Raw genomic sequence first — 26,713 nt, 5'->3', positions numbered from 1 at the left:
GGGATGCACAAATATCTTTACAAATGATATACAGTGGAACCTTGGCTCTCAAACATAATCCGTTCTGGGAGGCCGTTCGACTCCTGAAACCATTCGAAAAACAAGGCGTGGCTTCCAATTGACTGCAGGAGCTTCCTGCACTCAAGCGGAAGCTGTGTCGGACGTTCGGCTTCCGAAAAATGTTCAGAAACCTGAACACTCACTTCCGGGTTTGCGGAGTTCGGGAGCCAAAACGTACAAGTACCAAGGTGTTTGAGAACCAAGGTACGACTGTACATAATATATATATATATATATATATATATTTGCTTTCGTAGATTTTCACGGGTACAGGAATGCAGGTTTTGGTGTCCTCGGGTGTCTTCCCGTGTAAAAGTTGGGGTGTCTAGGCGACGTTTCGACGAGGTCTCACTCGTCATCTTCAGGCTGGTGCTTTCGGCTTCTTGTTACTGGAACAGAGCGGGATCTCAATGTTTGAGTTCCTATAAATACTGTAGAGGGGGTGTGGTGTCTAGCCTCCAATGTTCTGGGCAGAGAGGAAGTTCCCAGGCTAGTGTGCCTTTTCTTCTTTTGTTCCTTAATTACTTGAGAGATACCTTGAGTGATTTCTTGAGTGATATCCTGAGTACCACTTAGGTGGGTCATTAGGTGTGGATTAGTTGCTAAAGTCTTTGTGTCTTGACCTCTTGAACTTTGTGAAGAGTTTTCCTGAGAAGATGGCTGTATTGCACTTAGTTGTGCTTTGGCTTGGCTTCGTGTATAGGGGCGAGCTGTGGTTTTGTGGCTTGTGTCAGCCAGATCTGTGTAGGGATTGCAGGGGGGTGCAGCATCCGGAGGTGCCACCATGGATTGGCTACTGGATGGTGTCAGTAATTCATCTGTGGAGAGGGTCTGGGTTTGGGTCTGGTGTGGTTGATTGGTGTTGGCGTTCTGTGTGCCTCTGGATCTGGTGTCAGTTTTTGTGGGGAGGGCTAATTTCCAGATGTCTGGCAAGCGGGATGTGTCGTCACGCTTGTTCATGTTGTGAGGGTGTTTCTCTATCTCGATGGCTTCCATGATTATTCTCTTGTGGTGATGTTCCGTGTTAAAGAGCAATTTGGAATCTGCAAAATTAATTTCGTGTCCTGTTTCTTTCATGTGTTGGAAAAGAGAGGAAGTTTTTTCTTCTTTTTTGACGGCATTCTTGTGTTCTGCGATACGTGCATTTATTCGTCTGTTTGTTTGTCCAATGTACGTGGCTGGGCAGACTTTGCAGGGTATTTCATAGATCCCTTGGTTTTCCAACTTACACCCCAAAATACAATTCACTATGGAAATAGAAGCCAACAACCAACTTCCCTTCCTTGACGTCCTAATCTACAAAAAACCTGATGGCTCCCTAGGACACACTATCTACCAGAAAAAAAACACACACCAACCGCTACTTACATGCACAATCACACCACCACCCTGCACAAATAAACTCCGTAGCCAAGACTCTCATCTCCAGAACCAAACGCCTGGCTGACAAAGACCACTTGACAACTGAGTTACAGAATCTCTCAAATGTGTTAATTGCCAATGGATACCAGCAAAACAGGATTACGAAGCTAATCCAAAAGGAAACACCCCCCAAAAACCAAGACACAGAAGAAAACAATGGCATGGCCCTCCTTCCTTATATCAAGGGCACTACAGATAAAATTAGCAAAATCCTCCATAAACACAATATCAAAACAGCCTTTTGCACCAACCAAAAAATAGCCAATATCCTCAGAAACCCCAAGGATAAAATCCAGTTGGAAAACCAAGGGATCTATGAAATACCCTGCAAAGTCTGCCCAGCCACGTACATTGGACAAACAAACAGACGAATAAATGCACGTATCGCAGAACACAAGAATGCCGTCAAAAAAGAAGAAAAAACTTCCTCTCTTTTCCAACACATGAAAGAAACAGGACACGAAATTAATTTTGCAGATTCCAAATTGCTCTTTAACACGGAACATCACCACAAGAGAATAATCATGGAAGCCATCGAGATAGAGAAACACCCTCACAACATGAACAAGCGTGACGACACATCCCGCTTGCCAGACATCTGGAAATTAGCCCTCCCCACAAAAACTGACACCAGATCCAGAGGCACACAGAACGCCAACACCAATCAACCACACCAGACCCAAACCCAGACCCTCTCCACAGATGAATTACTGACACCATCCAGTAGCCAATCCATGGTGGCACCTCCGGATGCTGCACCCCCCTGCAATCCCTACACAGATCTGGCTGACACAAGCCACAAAACCACAGCTCGCCCCTATACACGAAGCCAAGCCAAAGCACAACTAAGTGCAATACAGCCATCTTCTCAGGAAAACTCTTCACAAAGTTCAAGAGGTCAAGACACAAAGACTTTAGCAACTAATCCACACCTAATGACCCACCTAAGTGGTACTCAGGATATCACTCAAGAAATCACTCAAGGTATCTCTCAAGTAATTAAGGAACAAAAGAAGAAAAGGCACACTAGCCTGGGAACTTCCTCTCTGCCCAGAACATTGGAGGCTAGACACCACACCCCCTCTACAGTATTTATAGGAACTCAAACATTGAGATCCCGCTCTGTTCCAGTAACAAGAAGCCGAAAGCACCAGCCTGAAGATGACGAGTGAGACCTCGTCGAAACGTCGCCTAGACACCCCAACTTTTACACGGGAAGACACCCGAGGACACCAAAACCTGCATATATATATATATATATATATATATATATGAATGAGATATATATAAATGAAACCACCCAAACCCCCAGGATGCTGTGCTTCCACCATTCGTCTAAATCTAAATCTAAAGCCACCCGGTCTACTGCCCTTAGTGACACAAGACTCCCATAAAAGTGTGTGGTTCAAAATTGTGCCCCAAAAATTCCTCTCCTGCGGACTTCACCCACATCAGCTTCTCATGACGGGCTTTATTAAAGCAAAAAGGCTAACTGGACAGCGTCTGAAGGACTTAGAGCAACAGAACAATCTGGCCATTATAAAGAAACTCTGTCCTTGGTTTGCCTTTCCCCCCCTTCTCAGTTTGATTCCCTGGCACCATATCTGTATCAATTAACCATCCCAAAATACAGACGTGCCTTCTTCACACTGGCCAGATTGGATGTGATGCCCTCTGCCATACTTGAGGGCAGATACCAAAAAGATTCCAACTGAGAAACGACTCTGCCCCTGTGGAGATGGCAATCTGGAAGCAGTGGCTCATGTTCGCCTGTCCTGTCCCCTTTACAAAGATCTGAGGACTGAGATCATCACGCCACTCCTACTCACCATCTCAGGCCTCCCTTCTGTGGCCACATTGTTCTTTCTGTTATCAGATCAAAAGGATCAGACAATAATCTTGGTCATTTGATTGCCCTTTTTACCCATTGTTGTCTTTTTAACTGCATACCGTATTTTTCGCTCTATAAGACTCACCTAGTTTTTGGAAGAGGAAAACGGGGGGGGGGGGGGGATTCTGAATCCCAGAAGCCAGGGCAGCCAGCAGGATCGCAGCGCAGCGATCTTGCTTGCTGTCCTGGCTTATGGGATAGCCGCGCACAGCCACTCCCGGGTAAGGGGAACCTTCATATTTCAATATTGTTGTATTCTAATCTTGTTTTTAAGTTGTATTCATTCAAATTGTTTTTATTATTGCTTGTTAGCCGCCCTGAGCCCGGCCTTGGCTGGGGAGGGCGGGGTATAAATAAAAATTATTATTATTATTATTATTATTATTATTATTATTATTATTCCCTGCCCAGGAGAGGCTGCGCGCGGCTAAGGCTCCCCCCAAAAGCCGCACTCCCTTTAAAGAGCATGCAGTGTGTGCAGCTCTTGGGGGATTTAACCCTAAGGAGGGAGAAGGGCTGCCCTTCTCCCTCCTTGGGGAAAAGCCCCCAAGAGCTGCACACACGCTCCGCGCGGCTCTTTAAAGGGAGCGCTGAACAGAGCCTCCCGCCTGCATTCGCCCCATAAGACGCACATACATTTCCCCTTACTTTTTAGGAGGGGAAAAGTGCGTCTTATAGAGCGAAAAATACAGTATATGGCTTGTTTTATGTTGCCATGGCTGTTGGCTAATGAGAATAAAGTTTATCTATCTCCAAGAATTACCGTCCACGTTTCCTTGTCATAGCTGCCTTCCAAGACCACCTCGGGACGCCCGCCGACCCCTGTCATCCGCCGGAAGAGGCCGTAGGAGTTGGCGAGTTGGTAGCGGTCGACAGCGCTGAAGAGCTGGTGGACGCTGGGCCAGAGTTTCCCGTTGGACTCATACTCAATGTAGGTGAAAGGGACCTGGGGCGAGAGAGAGAGAGAGAGAGAGCAAGGAGGAGAAGGTTTTTTTGGGGGGAGTCAGCCTCTCCTGGAGACAACGTTGCAGCAACAGGAGCGGCAAGAGCTTAGCCGTCCAAACAACATGCATTGTGTATGTGGAACCCCGTCTCTGAATGAATGAAGCCCAGTGTTATAAGAAAAAATTGCTCCTTTTTCCCTTATGGCGTATCCAAGAGCCCATATAGAGTCCTTAATTGGGTTCCCTATCTGTAGGAGAAAAGAACAGAGGCCAACCAGAGAATATTAAGAAGCAAAGCGGCTAGTAAGACTTGACGTTTTCATCCCCCCAAAAGCTTTTGAGTTGAGTTTCTACTGAAAAGAGGATGCATTTTAATGTTGTATTTTAATCTTGTTTTTAAGTTGTATTTCAATCAATTGTTTTTAGCCACCCTGAGCCCGGTCTTGGCTGGGGAGGGCGGGGTATAAATAAAATTTAATAATAATAATAATAATCTTTATTAAACTGTTGCAACAGGGTCCCCCACTCACCCCACGCAGGAGGCAGGAGGAACCCTGAACATTGGTGTGCAAGCTCTTATATACTTTTGAAATTGCCTCCCCTGTAGCTCAAGACCACCCCCAAAAAACATCATATATGCATCACAGAAAGAGGTGGTCCCCAGCAGAAATCTGAGTGTTTTGCTTCTCTCCTGTCTGCCAGGATACCTGATAATGCCTTATTATTATCTGATTGCCTTTTCTGGGTAGCCTGCCCAGTCCTTGGAGATGGTAAATACTTAGTTCCCGAATCTCTTACACACATTGAGAGTTGCTCAGCTTAACAGATACTTGCCAGACTGTATTCGCAGGGAGGTGTAAGCAGCCCCTACAGTCCAAAGACAATTGGAAAGCTTTTCCCATCTCCTTCCTCCTTGCAGAGAAACATTTGAGGTCAATTTGGGAGAGTCAAAATGGCTTCAGGATTGTTCTCCTGTACTGTTTCAGAGACGTGGTTTATATACTTATGTATGTGTTTGCCTTGTACATTTATTTCATATATGTAAATGTAAAGGGACCCCTGACCATCAGGTCCAGTCGTGGCCGACTCTGGGGTTGCGGCGCTCATCTCGCTTTATTGGCCGAGGGAGCCGGCGTGCAGCTTCCGGGTCATGTGGCCAGCAGGACTAAGCCGCTTCTGGCGAACCAGAGCAGCACACGGAAATGCCGTTTACCTTCCCGCTGGAGCAGTACCTATTTATCTACTTGCTCTTTGATGTGCTTTCGAACTGCTAGGTTGGCAGGAGCAGGGACCGAGCAACGGGAGCTCACCCTGTTGTGGGGATTCGAACTGCCAACTTTCTGATCGGCAAGCCCAAAAGGCTCAGTGGTTTAACCCACAGCGCCACCCACGTCCCCTTTCATATATGTAAGACCTTAGAATTCCTATAACACCAGGAATCCCCACCACTAGGGATCCCTTTCCAAGTGAGAGCAACTGTTGGGGGGGGGCTTTGCTGCCCCCCAATGTGCTTTAAAAGGAAACAACAGGACAATATATTCATTCCACGGTGAGATGCAAGGTTCATATTTATACAAAAAGCACCCCTCCCTCCCACTTTTCTTTCCCCTGCCATCGTTCAAAGGTGCCATTTTTCTTTTCTTTTTTTCCTGAGTTGGCACACTTGGCAGCTTTCGAGGCCCACACAAGACGTCATCCCTATCCACAAGCTGTCGCCTGATTTACTCACCAGGCTGATGGTAAACATCCCGAGAGCCGCAGTGGCGAAGATGGCCCACTGGGTGGCGCTCCAGAGCTTCCAGAAAAAGCCACGGGTGCAAGCACTCCTATGCGGGGGGGGGGGGGGGAGAGAAAAAGAGGGCAAATAGAGAGGGCTGCATATTAACTTCTGCCATCTCTTTTTTTATTTTATTTTACAGTTCAATCTCTATTGGTTTATAAACAATACATCCAATCACCTCGAAACACCAAAATACAAAAGCATTATGAACAAACCACCACCAAAAAAAGGATAATATGTAACTGAAAAAGGAAAAAATAAAGTAACTTTCTTCTCCACCTGATGACTTCTTCTGCCTCCTTTATTTCCTTGTTAACTGCATCAGGTTTTTTTAGTAAACTAAACCTATATTAAATGTTGTTTGTATTCTTTTTAAACTTGTGTTATTACAAGAGTTAATCAAAGCATCTTAAGGATTTGATGTGGGGACAATGTTCTTCGAAATATAATCTACAGGTGTCCCATTCTTTGTTAAACTTTTGGATCGACCGGTCCCTGACCTTTTCTGTCATGTTTGCTAATTCTATATACAGTGGTGCCTTGGTTCTCAAACGCCTTGGTACTCAAACAACTTGGAACCCAAACATTGCAAACCCAGAAGTAAGTGTTCCGTTTGGTGAACTTTTTTCAGAAGCCGAACATGCTCCGTTTTGAGCGTTATGATGAGGTGTGTCTGTTTTTGCTATTTATTTTGCATTCTTGTGGCTCTTTTTTGTTTTTGTGACTGTGTAGAACCCAGTTCAGCTATTCATTGATTGTGTATATTGATTATTGCTTTCATTTTATGGATCAGTGGTCTCGTTAGATAAATCTATGTTAAATTGCTGTTCTGGGGGTTGTTTTTAAATTTTGAGGTATTTTGTAAAGAGATACAGTCATACCTCATGTTACGTTTTCTTCATGAGACGTTTTTTCAGGTTGCGTCCCGCGGCGACCCGGAAGTACCGGAAAGGGTTACTTCTGGGTCTCGCCGCTCACACTAAATCACGCTTCGTGCTTGCGCACGAGCGCCAAATCACGCCGCGCACCTGCGCAGACACGGCACTTCAGGTTGCGGGCTTTTCATGTTGCGAATGGGCCTCTGGAACGGATCCCGTTCGCAACCAGAGGTACCACTGTACATTAGAACTGAAAAGTATATAAAATGCTATAATATAAAGGTTAGTTTTGAAAGCCAAGAGGTGGGAGGGAAGGACGTCAACAGGCTCTAAGGAGCCAAAGAAGTGGACAAGAATGATGTGATTATATATGTTTAAATGGGAAAGTAATAAAAATTATTTTTAAAAAAAGAAAAGAAAGAAGGCAGCAGGGACACTGCCGAGGCCTTTCCCCCAAAAGACACCGCTTCCCCCTTTACCTGTGAGGCACTCACCTGTATCCAGCCTGAAGGATCTCCCAGACCAGAGAGGCAAGCCCGATGGCCGCCAGAGGGAGGGTCACCATCCGTAACCACAGCATGAACTCGTGGTAGGTGAAAGCTGGAGAGAGACAGAGAAGTCGTCCACGTACGTGAAAAAGCCGGGAGCAGGGGCAACAAGCCCCCAGCCCAAATCCCGAAGGACAGCGAACTTCAAACTAAGAATCAGAGAACAGTAGGCACCCCTATGCTGTCTCCCGGGACAGAGAGGGGCCCAATACAGAACCACAGATGCATCCTTTCGGAAAGATTCCTGACTCAGTGCTAGGGCATCTGCTTGGCATGAGGAATGTGCCAGGTTCAGACCCTGATGGACTCTCCAGGCAGGACTAGCACAGGCCCCACCTGAAACCTTGCTGAGCTGCTGCCAGTCCGTGTCAGTAATACTGAGCTGGATGGACCAGGGGTCTTCCTCGATGCAAGGCAGATCCCCATGTTCCGCATTCAAAATAACTCAGTTTTTGAATGCGGCAGCATCTACACTGCGGAACTCCCTGCCTATTGATAGCAGGCTGGCAGCTTCACTTCACTTTTTTCGGGGCCTCCTAAAAACGTTTTCGTTCAGACAAGCCTCTCCTGATGTTTACAGAGTTGGTGCAAGCTCTGTTTTCGGCCGATCATCATTTTAACTTCAGGAATGCATTAAATTATTGTTGCTCTTTTTTCTGAGTGGTAATTTCATTGCTTTATCTTATGTTTGTAAACCGTGTTGAGCGGTTTTTTATTATTAAAAAAATACAAGCAAGCAGTGTACACATTTTATGAAAAAGAGAATGTTCCCACGAATTGAACAATTTCCTTTATGGTATTCAATTTTCCTGGTGCCCAAATTGCCACATTTTGACCTTAGATCATCAGGATTGATTTCCAGACCCTTGGTCATCTTGGTTGCCCTCCTCCACCCACCTTGCAGCTTGTCAACATCCTTCTGAAACTGTGGTGCCCAGAACTGGACACAGCATTCCAGGTGTGGCCTGACCAAGGCAGAATAGAAATGGACCATTACTCCCTTTGATCTGGACACTAGACTTCTGTTGAAGTTACTGTTCATTGTCATCAATGGTAAAAGCCACACCTTCTTTCCATAGGAAAAAAAACAGTGCAAAGCCCTTCACTATTTATATGGATATTCTCAGGGCCGGATTTCGGTTTGATGAGGCCCTCAGCTCCTGAAGGTCATGGGGCCCTTGATATGTCCAGCTGTCCTTTGTCAACAACAAATTGTCACTGTTTTTGTGTGTGGAATATATGCTATATGGTAATTTATGGACCCAATAGGCATCTCAAGCCATTTGCACATGTTGCCGTGCAACCAGTCCATGCAGAATGTAGGCACCCTATATATAGAAAGGAGCAAACCAGTGATATTTTAGGGAACAGGCTAGCAGGTGGGGTCCATGACTTGCATCATAGGAGCCTACACAACACAAAACACTGTTCCTGTATGCAGGTTTCCTTTTGTTTTTTATCTTATATTTTGGAAATGTACATCCAGGTTTTCTTTCCTTTAATTTTTTGGGGGGCCCCCAAGAGAGTGGGGGCCTAAGGTATAGCTCTCAGCTATAGCTTGTTTAGCTTATACATAAATCTGGCACTGGCATATTCTATTTTCATTCTGCCACGATTATGGCAGCAATTTGCTCCCCGACGTTTCTTTTTTAAAATTCTTTATTACAAAATAATTTACATAGAACATAAACACAATGAAAAACAACAAACAGACTAACAACACCTCATTTGACATTATATACCCTTTAACTTCAGTGTGCTTTTTATACCTTACTAGTCAATACGCACTTGATTTTTTATTATTATTTTCGGTTAATTATCAGGGAGGGAATTTTTATAATTTCCTTAAACTTCAAGATTCAGTCCAAATCTGTCAGGAGATTTGTGCTATTACAGTACTTTTTAAGATATTCTTTGAATATTGTCCAAATGTTCATGGTCCAACAGAAAACAGTAAATACCTGATGAAGAGAGCACAGCAGAGGTTATATTTTCTGAGAATCCTCCGGAAAAACAATCTCTCAAAGGACCTGTTGATGGCATTTTACCATTGTACTGTTGAGAGTGTATTAACTTATGGTCTGTGTGTGTGGTTTGGGAGCTGCACGGTCAGGGGAAAAACAATGCTGTCCAAGGTTGCAAAGACTGCGGAGAGAATAATTGGGTGCCCCTTTCCCACCTTGGATCAAATCTACACTTCCAGGTGTCATAAGAAAGCTGCAGAGATAGCGCAGGATAGTGCGCACCCCAGAAATGATCTCTTTCAGCTTCTGCCTTCTGGAAGAAGGTACAGACTTTCCACCTGAGAGACAGTTTCTACCCAAATGCGATTTTGGTTTTAAATGCAGTGTAAGGTAGTCTCTATGGGAGTATATTGTATTTAATTATGAGGTATCAAGAGTTTTTAGGAGCAAACCAAGCTGGGATAGCTGGGATAGCAGGCATGTTGGTTTTTGAATGTCTGATGTAGATTTTTTCAATTTCATTGTTCTGTGTGGGGCAATGACAATAGAGATTACAGTATTATTGTATTGTATGTTTACTAAATTTCTGGTTAGAATTTCCTCTTCTTCTCCCCGTCATCCTTGCAAGTTGTGAGTATTCTTACGTTTCCATACCTGCCTTGGACTCAATCAGCTTTTTCTCCCAGTTGACCTTCAGGTCGAAGTAGAGAGCCGTCCAGTAGACCAGCAAGCCATAGGCGCCCAGTTCGGACAGAAGGGACATGACGGACGCCAAGCTGGGTGGCCAAGCTGCGGAGAAGAGACGACACGGAGCAATGCAAGGACGGAGGGGTGGGGTGGGCATGGAGTCATAGATGGGTCACTGGGCAGAGCGGGCGTAGAGACCGACTCAAAATCCTCACCCGCTTTGAGGGAAGAGTGTTTCACGGCTGATTCAGCGGCCTGGACCCCCCACTGGGGGAACTCAAAATATCTATCTTCCTAGAAGTTTGGGGGACAGGAGGTGGGCGGGTGTGGAGGACTCCCTGGTCCTGAATGGGGCAACTGTGCCCCTGAAGGACCAGATGCGCAGCCTGGGAGTCATTCTGGACTCACAGCTGTCCATGGAGGCGCAGGTCCATTCTGTGTCCAGGGTGGCTGTTTACCAGCTCCATCTGGTACGCAGGATGAGACCCTCCCTGTCCACAAAACTGTCTGCCAGAGTGGTGCATGCTCTAGTTATCTCTCGCTTGGACTACTGCAACACGCTCTACATGGGGCTACCTTTGAAGGTGACCCGGAAACTACAACTAATCCAGAATGCGGCAGCTAGACTGGTGACTGGGAGCGGCCGCCGAGACCACATAACCCCGGGTCTTGAAAGCCCTAAATTGGCTCCCAGTACGTTTCCAAGCACAATTCAAAGTGTTGGTGCTGACCTTGAAAGCCCTAAACGGCCTTAGTCCAGTATACCTGAAGGAGCGTCTCCACCCCTATCATCCAGCCCGGACGCTGAGGTCCAGCTCCAAGGGCCTTCTGGCAGTTCCCTCCCTGTGAGGTGAGGTTACAGGGAACCAGGCAGAGGGCCTTCTCGGTGGTGGCGCCCACCCTGTGGAACGCCCTCCCATCAGATGTCAAGGAAATAAATAACTATCTTACTTTCAGAAGACATCTGAAGGCAGCCCTGTTCAGGGAAGCTTTTAATGTTTAATGCTGTATTGTGTTTTTAATATTCTGTTGGGAGCCGCTCAGAGTGGCTGGGTATAAATTGTTGAAGTTGTTGTTGTTGTTGTTGTTAAACATTAACAAAACTTTAAACATTAAAAAGCTTCCTGTTACAGGGCTGCCTTCAGACGTCTTCTAAAGGTTGCACACTTGACTTCTGTTGGGTGGGTGCCACCACCGAGAAGGCCCTCTGCCCGGTTCTCTGTAACCTCACTTCTCGCAGTGAAGGAACCCAAAACCCACCAAGAAAGACAGTAACACAACATTTGAAAGAGCAACCATGAAATGCACATTGATTCAAAACCCAATGAAAACTATTTGGCTTAATTCAACACTGGAGGGGGGAGGACGACTTGATCTGGTGATGCCAGATTCTTGAACTCTAAGAATTTTCTGCACCCTCAGTGCCCCCTTGCCTCTTAGTAACCTCCCAGAGGGCACTACCACCCACATGGGTATCAGATGATGCAGACCCGTCGCTAGCGCTGGACCCATTTTACAGAGCCACGGAGACCAAAGCCGCTTACCGGTTGCTGTTTTCTTCCGGCCGTGGCCCAGCCACATTCCCAGGTGATCGTCATCCAGCAGCGAGAAGGTCAGCACGATGGTGAGAAGGTTGAAGAAGTTGTAGTTCCCCGTGGCGATGATGAGGAGCTGCAGGAGGACCTGGAAAGGGTTTTGGAAACCTGTCGTTATGATCTTAAACCTAGGTTTTAAAAGACAACTCACCCACCCCACGACCGGACCAGATGCAAAGGAACAGGGAAGGGGTCTATATAAAGAAGCTCGTTTATCAGGGCCGAGAATAGATGTATTTGCAAGAGACTCTCCACAGCCCGGCTGAAAGTTTGAGCGGATTACACCGATCTTGGTCCAACTGCACTGGCTACCAATTAGTTTCCCAGCCCAACTCAAAGTGCTGGTTTTGACCTATGAAGCCTTAAACGGCTCAGGACCTCAAGACCTCAAGGACCGCCTCTTTCCATATGAACCCACCTGGACCCTGATATCATCTTCTGAGGCTTCCTCCTTGAGAGGTCCGGAGGGTGGCAACACGAGAATGGGGCCTTTTCTGCAGTGGCTCCCTGTGTATGGAATGCTCTCCCCAGGGAAGTTCGCCTGGCGCCTTCATTATACAGTCATACCTCGGGTTACAGACACTTCAGGTTGCTTTTTTTGGGTTACGGACTTGCCGAAACCCAGAAGTACTGAAACGGGTTACTTCTGGGTTTTGGCGGTCGCGCACGTGCAGAAGCGCTAAATCGTGCTTTCTGCAGAAGTGCCAAATCACAACCTGCGCGTGCACAGACAAGCCGCTGCAGGTTGCAAACGTGCATCATGTTTGCAACCCGAGCGTCCACTGTTGCTCCTTTGGGTGCCAGGCAAAAACCTTCCTTTTTAACCAAACCTGATTGACATCCTATGTCCTTTTAAAAAGTGGTTCGTTTTGGGGGGTTGTTATTGGGCTACTGTTCTTATTTTGATTTTATGTATTGTGATCTTTTCTGTGAACTGCCCTGAGACCTCCTGGTATAGGGCGGTATATAAATTCAATGAATGAATGAATGAACGAGGTTGCCTGTGGATACCTGGCTGTAGAAGGCGAAGAGGCGGAGGCGCCGCAGAGGAGCGAAGAAGAGCGCCGGGATGGCTATCTCGATGACGTAAGTGGCCACCACGCTGAACTTCTGGAACCAGACGGGCAGCTGGTGGGCGAACCACGAGGCCGGCGTGGGGATGCACTGGGTCTCATAGTGGTAGGTTAAAGCTGGGGAGACAAGTGGTTTTGGGATGCATAAAAGGATCCAGAACGAGGGGTTCAGAAAGGAGACTCTGACCAAACATTCTGGCCACAATGTGGGATGTAATCCATTGGACCAGTCAAATGCAACATTCATTCTTTCCCTAGAATGGGCACAATTAGGGGGACATCCTGTTTCACGGCATGTGACCTGGGAGATGGACATGGATCTTGCTGACTCGACATAAGAGTCGAGTCACGCAGCCAATTTCTCAGCCTTGATTTCTAATTTTTGTCTCTCTCTTCTTGCTGTTCTTTTGCTAATGTTAAATAAGTTGGAGTTCTTGTTATTAAATATACCAAGAAAAAAGCACACCAGGAACTCAGGCCAATGTAAGTTTCAGTAATGGGAGTGGTCCCTACTCGCTAATCAAAAGTCAATTTTAACAAAAACCGATCCATTCAAAAGTATGTATTCTGACAAGGATTACAAACTCTAATAGAGATTACAAACTCAAACTCATGAAGATATGTATAACACACTAATTCGTTACGGAATTAGAGATAAGTGTTTATGAGTAGAGACAAGTTCAGGTTAGTCCATAGATTCAACGTGAAGGTCTTAGTTTCAATCATTGAGCAAGTCAGAAGTCAATTATGGATCAGAAACCAGTAAGTTCATGGAAAACGCACAGAAAAGCTCAAGATACATGTTGATGTGTCAGTGATAAGAAAATAGATGTGTATTCTTCAAGTCAAAAGGAACTGAAATGCTTCTGAAGCGCTGAGGTTGACGCATTAAAGTGAGAGACAGAAAGATGTTATTCATAATCTTACTGAGAGAAACAAAAAAAATTCCTTCCAGTAGCACCTTAAAGACCAACTAAGTCAGTTCTTGGTATGAGCTTTCGTGTGCATGCACACTTCTTCAGATACACTGCAGTGTATCTGAAGAAGTGTGCATGCACACGAAAGCTCATACCAAGAACTGACTTAGTTGGTCTTTAAGGTGCTACTGGAAGGAATTTTTTTTGTTTTGACTATGGCAGACCAACACGGCTACCTATCTGTAACTTACTGAGAGAACAACTCTTGATCTCTGCTAGGCCAAAATAAATGCAAAATCGCGTTGTGGCTAACCGGTGAACATAACTTTGATAGACTGCTGCATTTCTGAGAAGTTTTGAGTGCCATGTTAAAGCATTTGTTGGAGATCCTGAAGAAAGGGCGGACTTTGCCTTATCGTGTTACTAACAAGCAGCCAACAGTTACCTGAAATAACTTGATGCAAACATTGCTTTTCTTCTTTTCATGGGATTTATGTAACTACATTGCAGACCAGGACTGTGAAAACTATTTTAAACTCAAAGACACAATTTGCTGTTATATTTTGGAACTGCATAAAAAGAGGTTTTGTTTTGCAGATTGAGCTCTGTTAAACACTATAGAATGTGTCTACAATTAAGTGTAGTGGATTGAACATGCCTATCACCAGACCATTTTAAGCATTCTACCTAGCTGTAGCTTGTAATGTGCTTCTGTGTGAAATAAATTGATTTCTCTTAAATATTAAAGTCAGGCTGTGAAACAGTACAGTTTAAGCCAACACAACTACCCCTGATTGGTGTGATCTAGCTTATATTTGCTTATCAGAATAATTGCCGGTAGACTGTTTAGGTGAGCACATGATGTCAGCCTATGATTGCAAACAATGATTGCATACTTAGAGTTTGCTCTATAAAGTACATGTATCTATGTAACCCGGAGCCAGTGTGGTGTAGTGGTTAAGAGCAGTAGTCTTGTAATCTGGGGAACCGGGTTCGAGTCTCCGCTCCTCCACATGCAGCTGCTGGGTGACCTTGGGCTAGTCACACTTCTCTGAAGTCTCTCAGCCCCACTCACCTCACAGAGTGTTTGTTGTGGGGCAGGAAGGGAAAGGAGAATGTTAGCCGCTTTGAGACTCCTGAAGGGGAGTGAAAGGCGGGATATCAAATCCAAACTCTTCTTCTTCTGATCTACCCACACATAGTTGTCATCTCTGAGATAACAGGATACATTTATCCGAAAGTCTTCAAACTTGCACGACCCTTTAAAAATTAGCTGATGAAGGTGAATACATCGAAACAAGGCCCTGTCCTAGTTTCTGATCCATCATTGACTTTTGACTTCTGCTCAATGATTGAAACTAAGCTGTTCTTTTGCTGCCTGATGCTCTGCTGCCACCATTTTCTTATCTAAATGTGATTTTGCTGTCTGCCGGCTCTCAGCCAGCAGCACACGAGTCCAGTCTCCACATGAGAAGCTCAGTTTCTTTCTGTAACTACTAAGTAAAGCCTGACTTTCAGGGATCAAATCGTGAACTGAAATGTGAGTAAACCTTTTGTTACCTTACTCAGAAAGACTCTCATTTCTTTATTCTTTTAAGAGGGATTAAAGGGGACACCAGGAAATAATCTTAACTAGGAGATTCAAACAAATCTTCAAACTAGCTTCCACCTGTATCACTTCACTCGCGTGAGTGAAAGAAGGATAATACTTATTCAATATATTCTTTCCAACTAGCCTTAACATTCCCACAAACAAGAGCCGTTCAAGGTTTACTGCCCCTCCCTGACTTTATAACCCTACGGCTTTCAAATCCTTGCCTCTTCGTTTCGCTGCTGCGACCCCTTTTTCCGCGAGTTCCCCACTGACCTGTGAGCCCCCACCAGGTGGGGCAGCGGCTGGTCAGCTTCACCACCCCCGAGGCGAACATGAGTCGGAAGAGCAGCCAGCGCAACAGCCAAAAGGTCACCCCGTCGTGGGGCCGCCAGGCCGTCGTGCGCCACTTGAGCAGGTGCAGCGGGGCCACCAGCACCGCCAGGAAGCCCGTCTCCAGCAAGAGGCTGTCCCTGGGAGGGGGAGAAAGATACGGGGAGGTTGGGGGAGAAGTCAGCGGAGGCCACCTGCTCTGGGATGCCGCCCTACACACAGACACACAGGGTCAACGCCTGGGTCTCATTATTTTGTTACAAAAGACAACTTTTGTTAAAGGACCAGAAGCCTTTTTGCTAGGTATTACAGGTCAAAACTTGCCAAAAGAGTGGAAAAGACTATGTATGCCACAACAGCGGCTAGGATGTTACTAGCCCAAAGATAGAAAGACGACAAGATATAGTCATGCCAGGGGGTCACAGATGCTTCAGGTTGTGATTTTCAGGTTACGGACGTGCCAAAACCCAAAGTAGCGGAACGGGTTACTTTCGGGTTCCGGCGCATGCACAGAAGTGCTAAATCGTGCTTTCGCATGCGCAGAAGTGCCGAATCGCAACCTGTGCATGCACAGACGGGCCACTGCGGGTTGCGAACTTGCATCCCGCACGGATCACGTTCGCAACCCGAGCGTCCACTGTACCAACCAAAGAAGAATGGCAAGAAAAACTGATGGCGTAGGCGGAAATGCAGAGCCATCTTTCCCATGGGGCTTAGTGATGCGTCGCGCCAGCGTGCCAGCCTCTCAGGGGCGTCCCAGCGAGTGGGGGAGCTGCGCGGCTTTGCTGGGGGGCTCCCGTTTCCCTGCACACCCGCCAGCTGTGCCCCGCCAACCATACGGCTGGCGGGCACGCAGCTTCCTTCCCAAGCCTCTGCGAGAATCACTCTCCTCCCCTCCCTCTGTGGGGATCGCTCTCCCGCAACTGCATGGGGGAGAGTTGCGCCCACCCCGCCATGGCTGGCAGTGAGCAGCTACGGCCACCCCAACACTAGCCGTGGTCATTTGGGGGAGCTGGGCGGATATTTGCACCCCGGCGCCGCATCTGCTAAACACGGCCCTGCTGAAATGGCAAAACTAACTGGAAAACTAAGAGACAAGGACCGTAGAGACTTCAAAAAGGACTGGGAACCGTTTATGTTGTACTTACAGAAACATTGTAAAGAAATGGACTCGCTAGCAGCATTTGAGTAAACACTTACAATTAAGAAAACAAGCATAAAAGTTAAGAGGTAATAATGGGGAAACAATAAAGGGTAAGACGTAATACGAAAAAATACGGCACAAAAATGATAAGATCACAAAAATATTTAAGTAAAAGATTACAAAATTAAGGTAAAAATAAAACAGGGAGGAAAAACAAATATTCAAAGAACCAGAAGAGGAAGTTGAGGGAAGTCACAGGAGAGGGGAGGGAGATAGGGATTTATAGATTATTTTTGTGACAATAATGATTGTGTTCAATATCAAATTGTAAAACTTAATAACAAATATATAATCTATTATTATTATTTAATTACAGTCGTACCTTGGTTTTCTTACCTTGGGAGTTGAACGTTTCAACTCCCAAATGATCAAAAACCAGAGGTGACTTTTCCGGTTTCCGAACGTTCTTGGGAACCTGAACGTCCGACGTGGAACTTCCTGCAACTGATCAGAAGGTGTGCCTTGGCACCCGAACATTTTGCAAAGTCGAAACGGACTTCCGGAACAGATTCCGTTTGACTTCCGAGGTACTGCTGTACTTATTAAACCTGTACACCACCCTATAACCGTCGATCTCATGGCTGTTCGCAACAGAAAAAATTTAAAAATATAAATTCTGTCCTCGGCACCAAAATGCCAGATTCTGCTTCCAAACAAATGACGGCAAGCTTGCAGGATGAAGCCAGGAGGCGCAGAGCCCAGGGGCTACATCCTGCTGCTCAGCTCCTGACGCACAGCGACGCCACAGCCCCCTTTGCAAAGCTGTCCGTCCTCTCTGCTCCTCAACACGTAGGAAAGCTTAACCAGGCATCCCCTGTTGTCCCAGATTTTAGCCATCCGTTGTCTCAAGGATTGGATGTGCTCGTTCCGTCCCCCAGTTTTGGCAAACAACAATAGTGGCTGAAGTTAAGGGGCATTGCATGAATTCTCTGTCCTCTTTAATTCCCTCTTTTTTAAAACGGACGGCTGAGAGCAGAGGACATGCAACACACACACATACACACCACAGCCTGGATGTCATTTGCAGCCTGCCGTCCCCAGCAGGTTAGAGAAAAGAAGCGCCACACCCAAAGTCTGGATGTTTAATGTTTTATTGTGTTTTTACTATTCTGTTGGGAGCTGCCCAGAGTGGAAACACAGCCAGATGGTCAGGGTATAAATATTATTATTAATAATTATTATTATTATTATTAAGTAAGGGACGCGGGTGGCGCTGTGGGTTAAATCATAGAGCCTAGGGCTTGCCGATCCGAAGGTCGGCGGTTCAAATCCCCGTGACGGGGTGAGCTCCCGTTGCTCGGTCACTGCTCCTGCAAACCTAGCAGTTTGAAAACAAGAAGTGCAAGTAGATAAATAGGTACCGCTCTGGTGGGAAGGTAAACGGCGTTTCCGTGCTCTGCTCTGGTTTGCCAGAAGCGGTTTAGTCCTGCTGGCCACATGACCCGGAAGCTGTATGCCGGCTCCCTCGGCCAGTAAAGCGAGATGAGCGCCGCAACCCCAGAGTTGGCCATGACTGGACCTAATGCTCTTGGGTCCCTTTACCTTTACCTTTATTATTCTTATGTAATGTGCCACTTACCACTGGAAATACAGGAAGACCTGTCCAACCTGTGGGGAGAGAAAGGGGAGAGCACACATCAAACAGGGTTCAGACCCACACCGTCCACTCCATTTCGACTAATTATTTTCTTTGCACCCACCTCCCGGCTGTAGCACTGCTGGCAAAACTCACGGTTTTTAGATACAGCCGCTTGCAGATTTCAGTGGCCAGCCCACTAGCGCGGCGCCCCTAAAAGGCTCGGGACGCTCCAAATATCTGAAGCTTCGCCTGCTTCCCTACAGACCCTTGTCTGTGCTGAAATTGGCAAAGGAGACCCTTTTGGTGGACCCCCCCCCCCGCCTCCCGTCCTCAGAGGTTCGGGTGGAGGCAGCCCAAAAGGTGCCTATGCTGTGGGACTCCCTCCCCACAGAAGAACTGTCACTAAGCACTTTTCAACAAGTGCCAAAGATGCACCAGTTTACCCTGGCCGTGGACACCCGAGTTGAATACCGTATTTTTTGCTCTATAAGACTCACTTTTTCCCTCCTAAAAAGTAAGGGGGAATGTGTGTGCATCTTATGGAGCAAATGCAGGCTGCGCAGCTATCCCAGAAGCCAGAACAGCAAGAGGGATTGCTGCTTTCACTGCGCAGTGATCCCTCTTGCTGTTCTGGCTTCTGAGATTCAGAATATATTTTTTTCTTGTTTTCCTCCTCCAAAAACTAGGTGCGTCTTGTGATCTGGTGCGTCTTATAGAGCGAAAAATACGGTACTTCTGAATATTCCTATTCTTGCAACTGCAATCTGTTAAACTGATTCTATTTTAAGTCAGTGCTTCCCAAACCCATTTAGGGCTATGCCCCCTTTGTTCCCTAAACTCATCCCCAGACCCCCCTGCCCTATTTTTTAATTTTTTTAAAAAAGGCATCATTCAGAAGAGCGATTTGCACAACCCACTGAGGATGATAATAGTATTAGGTTAAGAAACAGTAAAAGGGTGCAGAGAACTTTAAGGACTTTTTCTGTGAGTTTTGGGTGTGGTTTTCTAGGCTGATTAGACAGATGGCAATATTTACAAAGAATGAAGAAGTTGTAGTTCAAATTTGCCTGCAGAAAGAGAACACCCACACGCTTTGCGTTTGTAGTTTTGTGTAGTGGTAATGAAACTTTTCTTTGCGTATTTTACACCAGTCTCGTGGTCCCGTCATCTGCTTCAGCTTCAATAAATAGCACCATGAAATTCAAAGCAGGAACAGCGAGTTGCACCTTTCTTCAAAACCCAGCTAAAAATGGTTTGGTTTAATGAATTCTGCCAATCTGACGAATTCAATCTGGCGATTCCTGCTTTTCAAAGTCTAACAGTCCTTTACTCCCCACGCCCTCTAAAAATATGCTGGGGAGAGGGATATTATTGGGTTGCCGTTTTTATTATGTATTTTGTGTATTGTGATTTTAAAGGTAAAGGGACCCCTGACCATTAGATCCAGTCGTGGCCGACTCTGGAGTTGCGCCGCTCATCTTGCTTTATTGGCCAAGGGAGCCGGCGTACAGCTTCCGGGTCATGTGGCCAGCAGGACTAAGCCGCTTCTGGCAAACAGGAGCAGCGTACGGAAACGCCGTTTACCTTCCCGCTGGAGCGGTACCTATTTATCTACTTGCAGTTTGATGTGCTTTCGAACTGCTAGGTTGGCAGGAGCAGGGACCGAGCAACCCCGTTGTGAGGATTCGAACCGCCTACCTTCTGATCGGCAAGTCCTAGGCTCTGTGGTTTAACCCACAGCGCCACCCACGTCCCTGTTGTGATTTTAGCAGCATACAAATTTAGGATACAGCATAAAAAATTACGGCAGCATACAAATTTCATTTAATTTAGGGCAGTATACAAATTTCATAAATAATACTCCTCTGCTGCCCCCTAGCACCCCCCCCCCAATAATCCCACTGCCCCCTCTTGGGGGCACTAGTTCCCACTTTGTAAACCACTGCAATAGATTGCTTTGACCCTCCCTGAGACCTTGGGGTGAAGGGTGGGCAATAGACCCAACTGAGAATAAATAATAATAATAATAATAATAATAATAGGGATGCAAGTGGCAAGCGCGTTGCGCATGCCCGTTCCCTGCAGAACTGTGCAGGTTTGGGTTTTCCCCGATGCTGCATGCAACTCCCCCCCCCCCCCAGTGAATCTCCACCAAGATCTTCCCGCAGAGGGCTGCACAGCCCGCCAACTGGAGCTGCGCCTCGTCCGCCCCCACGAAGTGAGGGAGCCAAGACGGGGGAGAAGGATCAGGGCTGGCTGCAGATTGCTGGCGCTGAACCCAGCTCCCTTGCCACGGGCTCAGATCCAGAGTCGCTCCACCACCCACCAGGAGGTCCTGGGGGCTGTCAACTCGTGACAGCACAATGGCGTGGGAAGAGGAACCCGGGAGGAAGGAGAGAGAGCGCAGGCCTGGCCCCTTTCTCAGAGGACGACAAGCTCTCGGGATCAACCCAGCGGTTGCCACCTTTGAGCAAAGGATTCGCGATTTGGGGATTGGCAATGGGAGCAGAAGGAGAACCTGAAGAATCAGGCCAATGGCCCATCTGGCCCAGAATCCTGTTCTCACACTCAGGGCCGGATTTCGGTTTGATGAGGCCCTCAGCTCCTGAAGGTCATGGGGCCCTTAATATGTTCAGCTGTCCTTTGTTGACAACAAATGGTTGCTGTTTCTCGTGTGGAATATATGCTAAATGGTCATTTATGGACCTCATAGGTATCTCGAGCCATTTGCCCATGTTGCCATGCAACCAGTCCATGCAGAATGTAGGCACCCTATATATAGAAAGGAGCAAACCAGGGATATTTGAGGGAGCAGGCTAGCAGGCGGGGCCCATGACTCACATCATAGGAGCCCACACAAACACTGTTGCTGTATGTAGATTTTATTTTGTTGGTTTTTTATCTTATATTTTGGAAATGTACATCCAGGTGTTTTTTTCCTTTAATTTTTTTTGGGGCCCCCAAGAGAGTGGGGCCTAAGCTATATCTTGTTCAGCTTATACATAAATCTGCCACTGATCTATCTACTTGCACTACTAATAGTGATAAAGAGCAGAATGTAGGCACTCTATATAAAGAAAAGAGCAAACCAGGGATATTTTAGGGAGCAGGCTAGCAGGCGGGGACCATTCCTTACATCAGAGGAGCCTCCACAACACACAAACAATGTGGCTGCATGTAGGTTTTATTTTATTTGTTTGTTATCTTATATTTTGGAAATGTACATCCAGGTGTTTTTTTCTTTAATTTTTTGGGAGGTCCCCAAGAGAGTGGGGCCCTAAGCTATAGCTTGTTTAGCTTATATGTAAATCTGGCACTGCTGACACTGACCAACCAGGGGCCTGCGGGGAAACCCAGAAGCAGGATTCAAGCATGAAACCTCTCTCTCCTGTGTTTCCCAAGAAATGGCATTCAGAGCATCCTGGCTAGTAGCCACTGACAGCCGTCTCCTCCTCCATGAATATGTCTCAATCTCTTTTGAAGCCCTCCATGTTGATGGCTGTTGATACTTCCTGTGGCAGGGAGTTCCACAGTTTAACTAAGAGGAACTTTCTTTTCTCTGACCTCAATCTTCCACTTCTTTGGATGTTCGTGAGTTCCAGTGTTATGGAAGAGAAAAAGCCTTTGTCTATCCGCTTTCTCCACCCCCAGAATAATTTTATAAGCTTTCTATCCCATCGCTGTTAAATTAAAACCCCCCTAAAACTGCACAGGGGAGTCGCCTGCATCCCTTTGGTAATTCTGGAAGCCCTTTTCCTAACCTTCTAAATTCTCAACCTCTCCAAAGCTCTCCCAGAGATTCTCCCATCAACCGGGATGTGGAAGACATCTGGGGCTGGGGGCTGGATCAATAGGGCGCAACACAGACCGGAGAGTCTGTGCCCAGAGGAAGATGCGACGACAAGTGCCAATTCTGGTCGCAGGAGGATTCCTGAAACGGCCCACCCCTCCCCAGATCTAGGTCAGAGTTTTGTCTGTCCGCTGGAATCCTTTGCGCTCACTCACAGCCTTAAAAGGAAGGAGGGAGAAGAGAGCCTGGCGGAGGAGACTGGAATGTCACTTTGAGATGCTTTAAAAGCAAGGGAATCCCTCTCCACGCTGTGACTCCCCTGACCTTAGGGAAGAACGCAGGAACATCTGAAGTGGTACCCAAAACTCTGGATGAACAGTGACTATGGGCTTGGTCCTCATCTGAAGCCCCTTCCCTCCAGTTTGGGGGTCAAAGCCGGCCTCCCTCCTTCGCTCCAAGTCATCCCGATCTTGGAACAACGCACTACGAAATTCTCGCTCTGTTTTTTCCTTCTGTGTCAGCTGGCAAAAGGTTTGCCAGCTGACCTAGCCGAGCGGGGGGACGGGGACGGGGACGGTGCAGAAGGCAAAGGGAGCACATTTCACGACACAGCCAAGTTGGAACAATTCAAACCCCACACAAAATATTGCGGGAGCTCACTTAACTGTGTTATTCCACTGACTTAAAGCAGCGGCTCCCATAGTGGGTGGTACTACCCACGGAGGGGGGGCAGTGAGATTACCTGGCCGGGGGGCTAAGAGCAAGGGGGCAAGAAGGGGGCACTGGAAGTGTAAAAGCTGATGTCACCAGATCAAGTTCACCCATTGCATTGATTTAAGCTACATAATTCTAATTGGATTTTGAATAAATGTGCAATTGTTTTGAATTTTACTGATTATTGTTATATAGTTCGTAATACCTCACCTTCCCCAGATAGGAATGCAATTTTACTGTGCTATCCTGAATAATGCTTTTCTTAGGGGAGGGGGGCACTGGGGCAGAGTTTATGCAACACAGGGATTTTTGACAGCTGCTGGCTTAAACCATTTAACACCCACCCAAGAGACCCTAAAGGCTGCTGAGAATCAAGATTTTACACTCAAGTGGGCTCTGTCCAGTCAACCTAAATTGCATTTGGCAACAGCACAGAACGGCAGGCAACGGGTTTTGCCTTGGCCCTCTTAGTTTTTTTCAGTGCTGCGCACTGCCAACCGCCTTCAGCTCTTGGGCAGAAAATATAGGCATGTGCCGAGCGAAACGATGCGCAACAATTAAGAATACAGAGGCATTTATTTCCAATACAAAGACACCCCCAGCAAGGAAGAGATTTGCTCTTCAAGGGCCTAATTCCCCCCAAAGTAAGCAGCGGCCCTTCTGAGCTCCCGGGGCGAGGGTTTGCACATGAGGAGTCATGGAAGAAAAGGCTCCGCTGCTGGGGGTGGCATTAACGCAGCTTGGCTGACAAGAGGCTGGTGGGTTTTTAAAGAGCTGATGAGTGAATAAAACTTTCTTTGAAAGGTATCCAAGTCACCTTGGCTCTTTTACGGTTTATATTTGGGCTTCCAAGGACACGCCCCCCCTGCAAAGCACCAGCAAGGAGGCACCGACTGCCCCCTACTGCTGCCACACACCCCCCCAAGGCCACGCGCCACTTGCCGCCCCATCATACCTGATAAACGGAGAGGTAGAACGCCCAAAGGGCCAGGAAGACCAGGCTGTCTCGCAGAGGCTCCAGGATCAGGGCCCCAAAGGAGAGCAGTGTCCCCAGCAGGCAGAGCAGTTCCAGGCCCTGCTCCGTGTCCAGTTCCAGGCGTGGCCCCAGCCACAGCAGGGTGGGCGAGTCGCGCAGCTGCTCCCAGAAGCCCTTGCCAGTGAAGCGAAGCACCTTCCGGGCGGGCAGGATGCCATCCTTCCCGTAGAGGCCTGCGAGGAGGTCGAAGCAGGAGGAGTTGGTGGCAGCGGACACAGGCAAGACCTTGTCCCGCCCACCCCTGTATAGGGGGCACGGCACCTCCGACCCCAACAGATCCCCCCGCTCCAGCCTTCCCCAATTCAGCGCCCTCCTGATGCTTTGAACTTCAATGCCCATCCCTGCAAAACACCAACTAGCCTGGCAGGCCCAACATCATTGGTTCATTTAGCTCAGAGTTGTCGGCACGGACTGGCAGCAACACTCTGCGGGATCAGAGGCAGGGGGCTCTCCCAGCTGGAGATGCCTTTAGGGACTGAACCCAGGTCTTTCGGCAAATAATAATAATTTATTATATACATGCCACCCATCTGGGTTGCCCCAGCCACTGGGCAAATAATAATAATAATAATAATAATAATAATAATAATAATAATAATAAATTGTATTTATATCCCGCCCTCCCCAGCCGAAGCCGGGCTCAGAGCGGCCAACAACAATAAAAGCAACACAGTTCACATAAAATCACAATCAAATGCATTCTAAACCAATTCATTCTAAAATGAATTCAAAATCAAATCAATGGCAACCATTGGGCTAGAGTTCTGTGAGGATTACCAAAGGAGGGGGTCAGACTGTGCCTTGGCCAAAGGCCTGGTGGAACAGCTCTGTCTTGCAGGCCCTGTGGAAAGATGTCAAGTCCCGCAGGGCCCTGATCTCTTGGGACAGAGCGTTACACCAGATCGGGGCCACATCCGAAAAAGCCCTGGCTCTGGTTGAGGCCAGCCTAACCTCCCTGTGGCCCAGGATCTCCAAGATGTTTTTCTTTGCAGACCGTAAGGTCCTCCGTGGGACATACCAGGAGAGGCGGTCCCGTAGGAACAAGGGTCCTAGGCTGTATAAGGCTTTAAAAGTTTAAACCAGCACCTTGAACCTGATCCTGTACCCCACCGGGAGCCAGTGCAGCTGGTATAGCACTGGGTGAATGTGATCTCGCAGCGAGGACCCCGTAAGGAGTCTCACCGCAGAATTCTGCACCCGCTGGAGTTTCTGGGTCAGTCTCAAGGGCAGCCCCACGTAGAGTGAGTTACAACAATCCAGTCTGGAAGTGACCATCGCATGGATCACTGTGGCTAGATCAGGGCGAGAAAGGTAAGGGACCAGCTGCTTAGCTTGGCGGAGATGAAAAACATCAAACATAAACTGCCCTAAGCAGGGCTCCCTTCAGATGTCTTCTAAAAGTCAGATAGTTGTTTATTTCCTTGGCATTTGATGGGAGGGCGTTCCACAGGGCGGGCGCCACCACCGAGAAGGCCCTCTGCCTGGTTCCCTGCAACCTCGCTTCTCGCAGGGAGGGAACTGCCAGAAGGCCCTCGGCACTGGACCTCTGAGTCTGGGCTGAACAATGAGGGGTGGAGACGCCCCTTCAGGGATACAGGATCTGAAGCAACTGTCCCACCCCCTGAGCTACAACCCTTCCCCTGCTGCAATGGTCCCATGCCCCAAAAAGTATGTGTGGAGGAGCCCACCTCCCTGGGAAGAACAGTTGTTGTTGTTCTCAAAAGACAATGGAGTGCACCTCCAAGGGTGAAGCCAAACTGTTGTGTTAGAAGCACCAAAGTGACCCACCTCCCCGGGGAGCAAGCCTGGGGTGTGTGCCTGGAGGTCTGGGGCTGCCCAAAGGACAAGAAACCCCCTCTGGACCTGGCTGACGGGGTCCAAAGGAAAGGAGAGCTCGGCTGTAGGAGATGCTGCAAGGAGGTGTACAAGGCACCCTCCAAAAGTCTTAGGGACTCCAGATTTGTGTAGGCTTTACGCATAACCCTTTTCTAACTGATTTTTGAATTTCATTGTTATTCTTGTTTTTATACTGTATTTTATGCTGCTTTTACAATTAAGTGTTTAAAATTTGTTGTTAGCCGCCCTGAGCCTGGTTTTTGAAGCAGGAGGGGTGAGGTATTAATAATAATTAATAATAATAATAATAATAATCTTCTCCTAACGATGTCCCGCAAGGCAGCAGAGGCTTAGGATCTGAATTCTCCTTCTCCTCAACGGGCTCCCATCCCAGGTGGTTGAGCCCACCTGCCCCACACTTCTCTCTGCAGAAACCAACTTCTTGACCATTGGACCCACTCTGGGTCTCATCCACTCAACCCACCACCTGCAGAGGAAGACCCCAACTCACCAGTGGGGACCACCTGGGAAGGACAACTGAGAGATTTTTCTGAGTGCGCAAGGGGCCAAGGAAAGCAAAAAGGCGACTTTGGATTGCGCGGGGGAAATTTCCCCCAGCTGAACAGGGCCCTGGGCTTGATTTTCGGCACAGCCTCCAGCCATAAGGAGATTAAGAGCTGGATTTGGAAGCATGAGAGGCCCTTGGCGGAGGGCCCAGAAGCCGGAGGGGAAGGAAAGCCTGGCAGGAAACTTGCAGAAAAGGGGAAGAGAAACCAGGAGGGGGGGTTCTGGTCCGACAGTAGCTGCAGGCAGGATGGGCTGGGCGAAGGGGAAGGCAAAAATAAAAGGTGTGCAAGAGCTGACTGCAAGC

General features: G+C 47.4%; 1 protein-coding gene across 1 annotated transcript in view; it reads right to left on the bottom strand.

Moving 5' to 3' along the window:
* Positions 1-26,713, bottom strand: part of LMF2 (lipase maturation factor 2) — a 36,342-nt gene that overhangs the window by 7,766 nt on the left and 1,863 nt on the right. The window contains exons 2-10 of the mRNA XM_083700269.1: positions 23,926-24,179; positions 18,467-18,495; positions 15,627-15,823; positions 12,781-12,959; positions 11,719-11,857; positions 10,142-10,276; positions 7,470-7,575; positions 6,047-6,143; positions 4,137-4,319 (exon numbers count right to left, since the gene is read on the bottom strand). Of these exons, the coding sequence (XP_083556395.1) occupies positions 4,137-4,319; positions 6,047-6,143; positions 7,470-7,575; positions 10,142-10,276; positions 11,719-11,857; positions 12,781-12,959; positions 15,627-15,823; positions 18,467-18,495; positions 23,926-24,179 (1,319 nt within the window). The remainder of the gene's footprint in view (positions 1-4,136; positions 4,320-6,046; positions 6,144-7,469; positions 7,576-10,141; positions 10,277-11,718; positions 11,858-12,780; positions 12,960-15,626; positions 15,824-18,466; positions 18,496-23,925; positions 24,180-26,713) is intronic.

The sequence above is a fragment of the Podarcis gaigeae genome (assembly GCF_964106915.1).
Source record: "Podarcis gaigeae genome assembly, chromosome: 10".
Classification (NCBI taxonomy): Eukaryota; Metazoa; Chordata; class Lepidosauria; order Squamata; family Lacertidae; genus Podarcis; species Podarcis gaigeae.
This window is presented reverse-complemented; position numbering and strand designations above follow the sequence as displayed.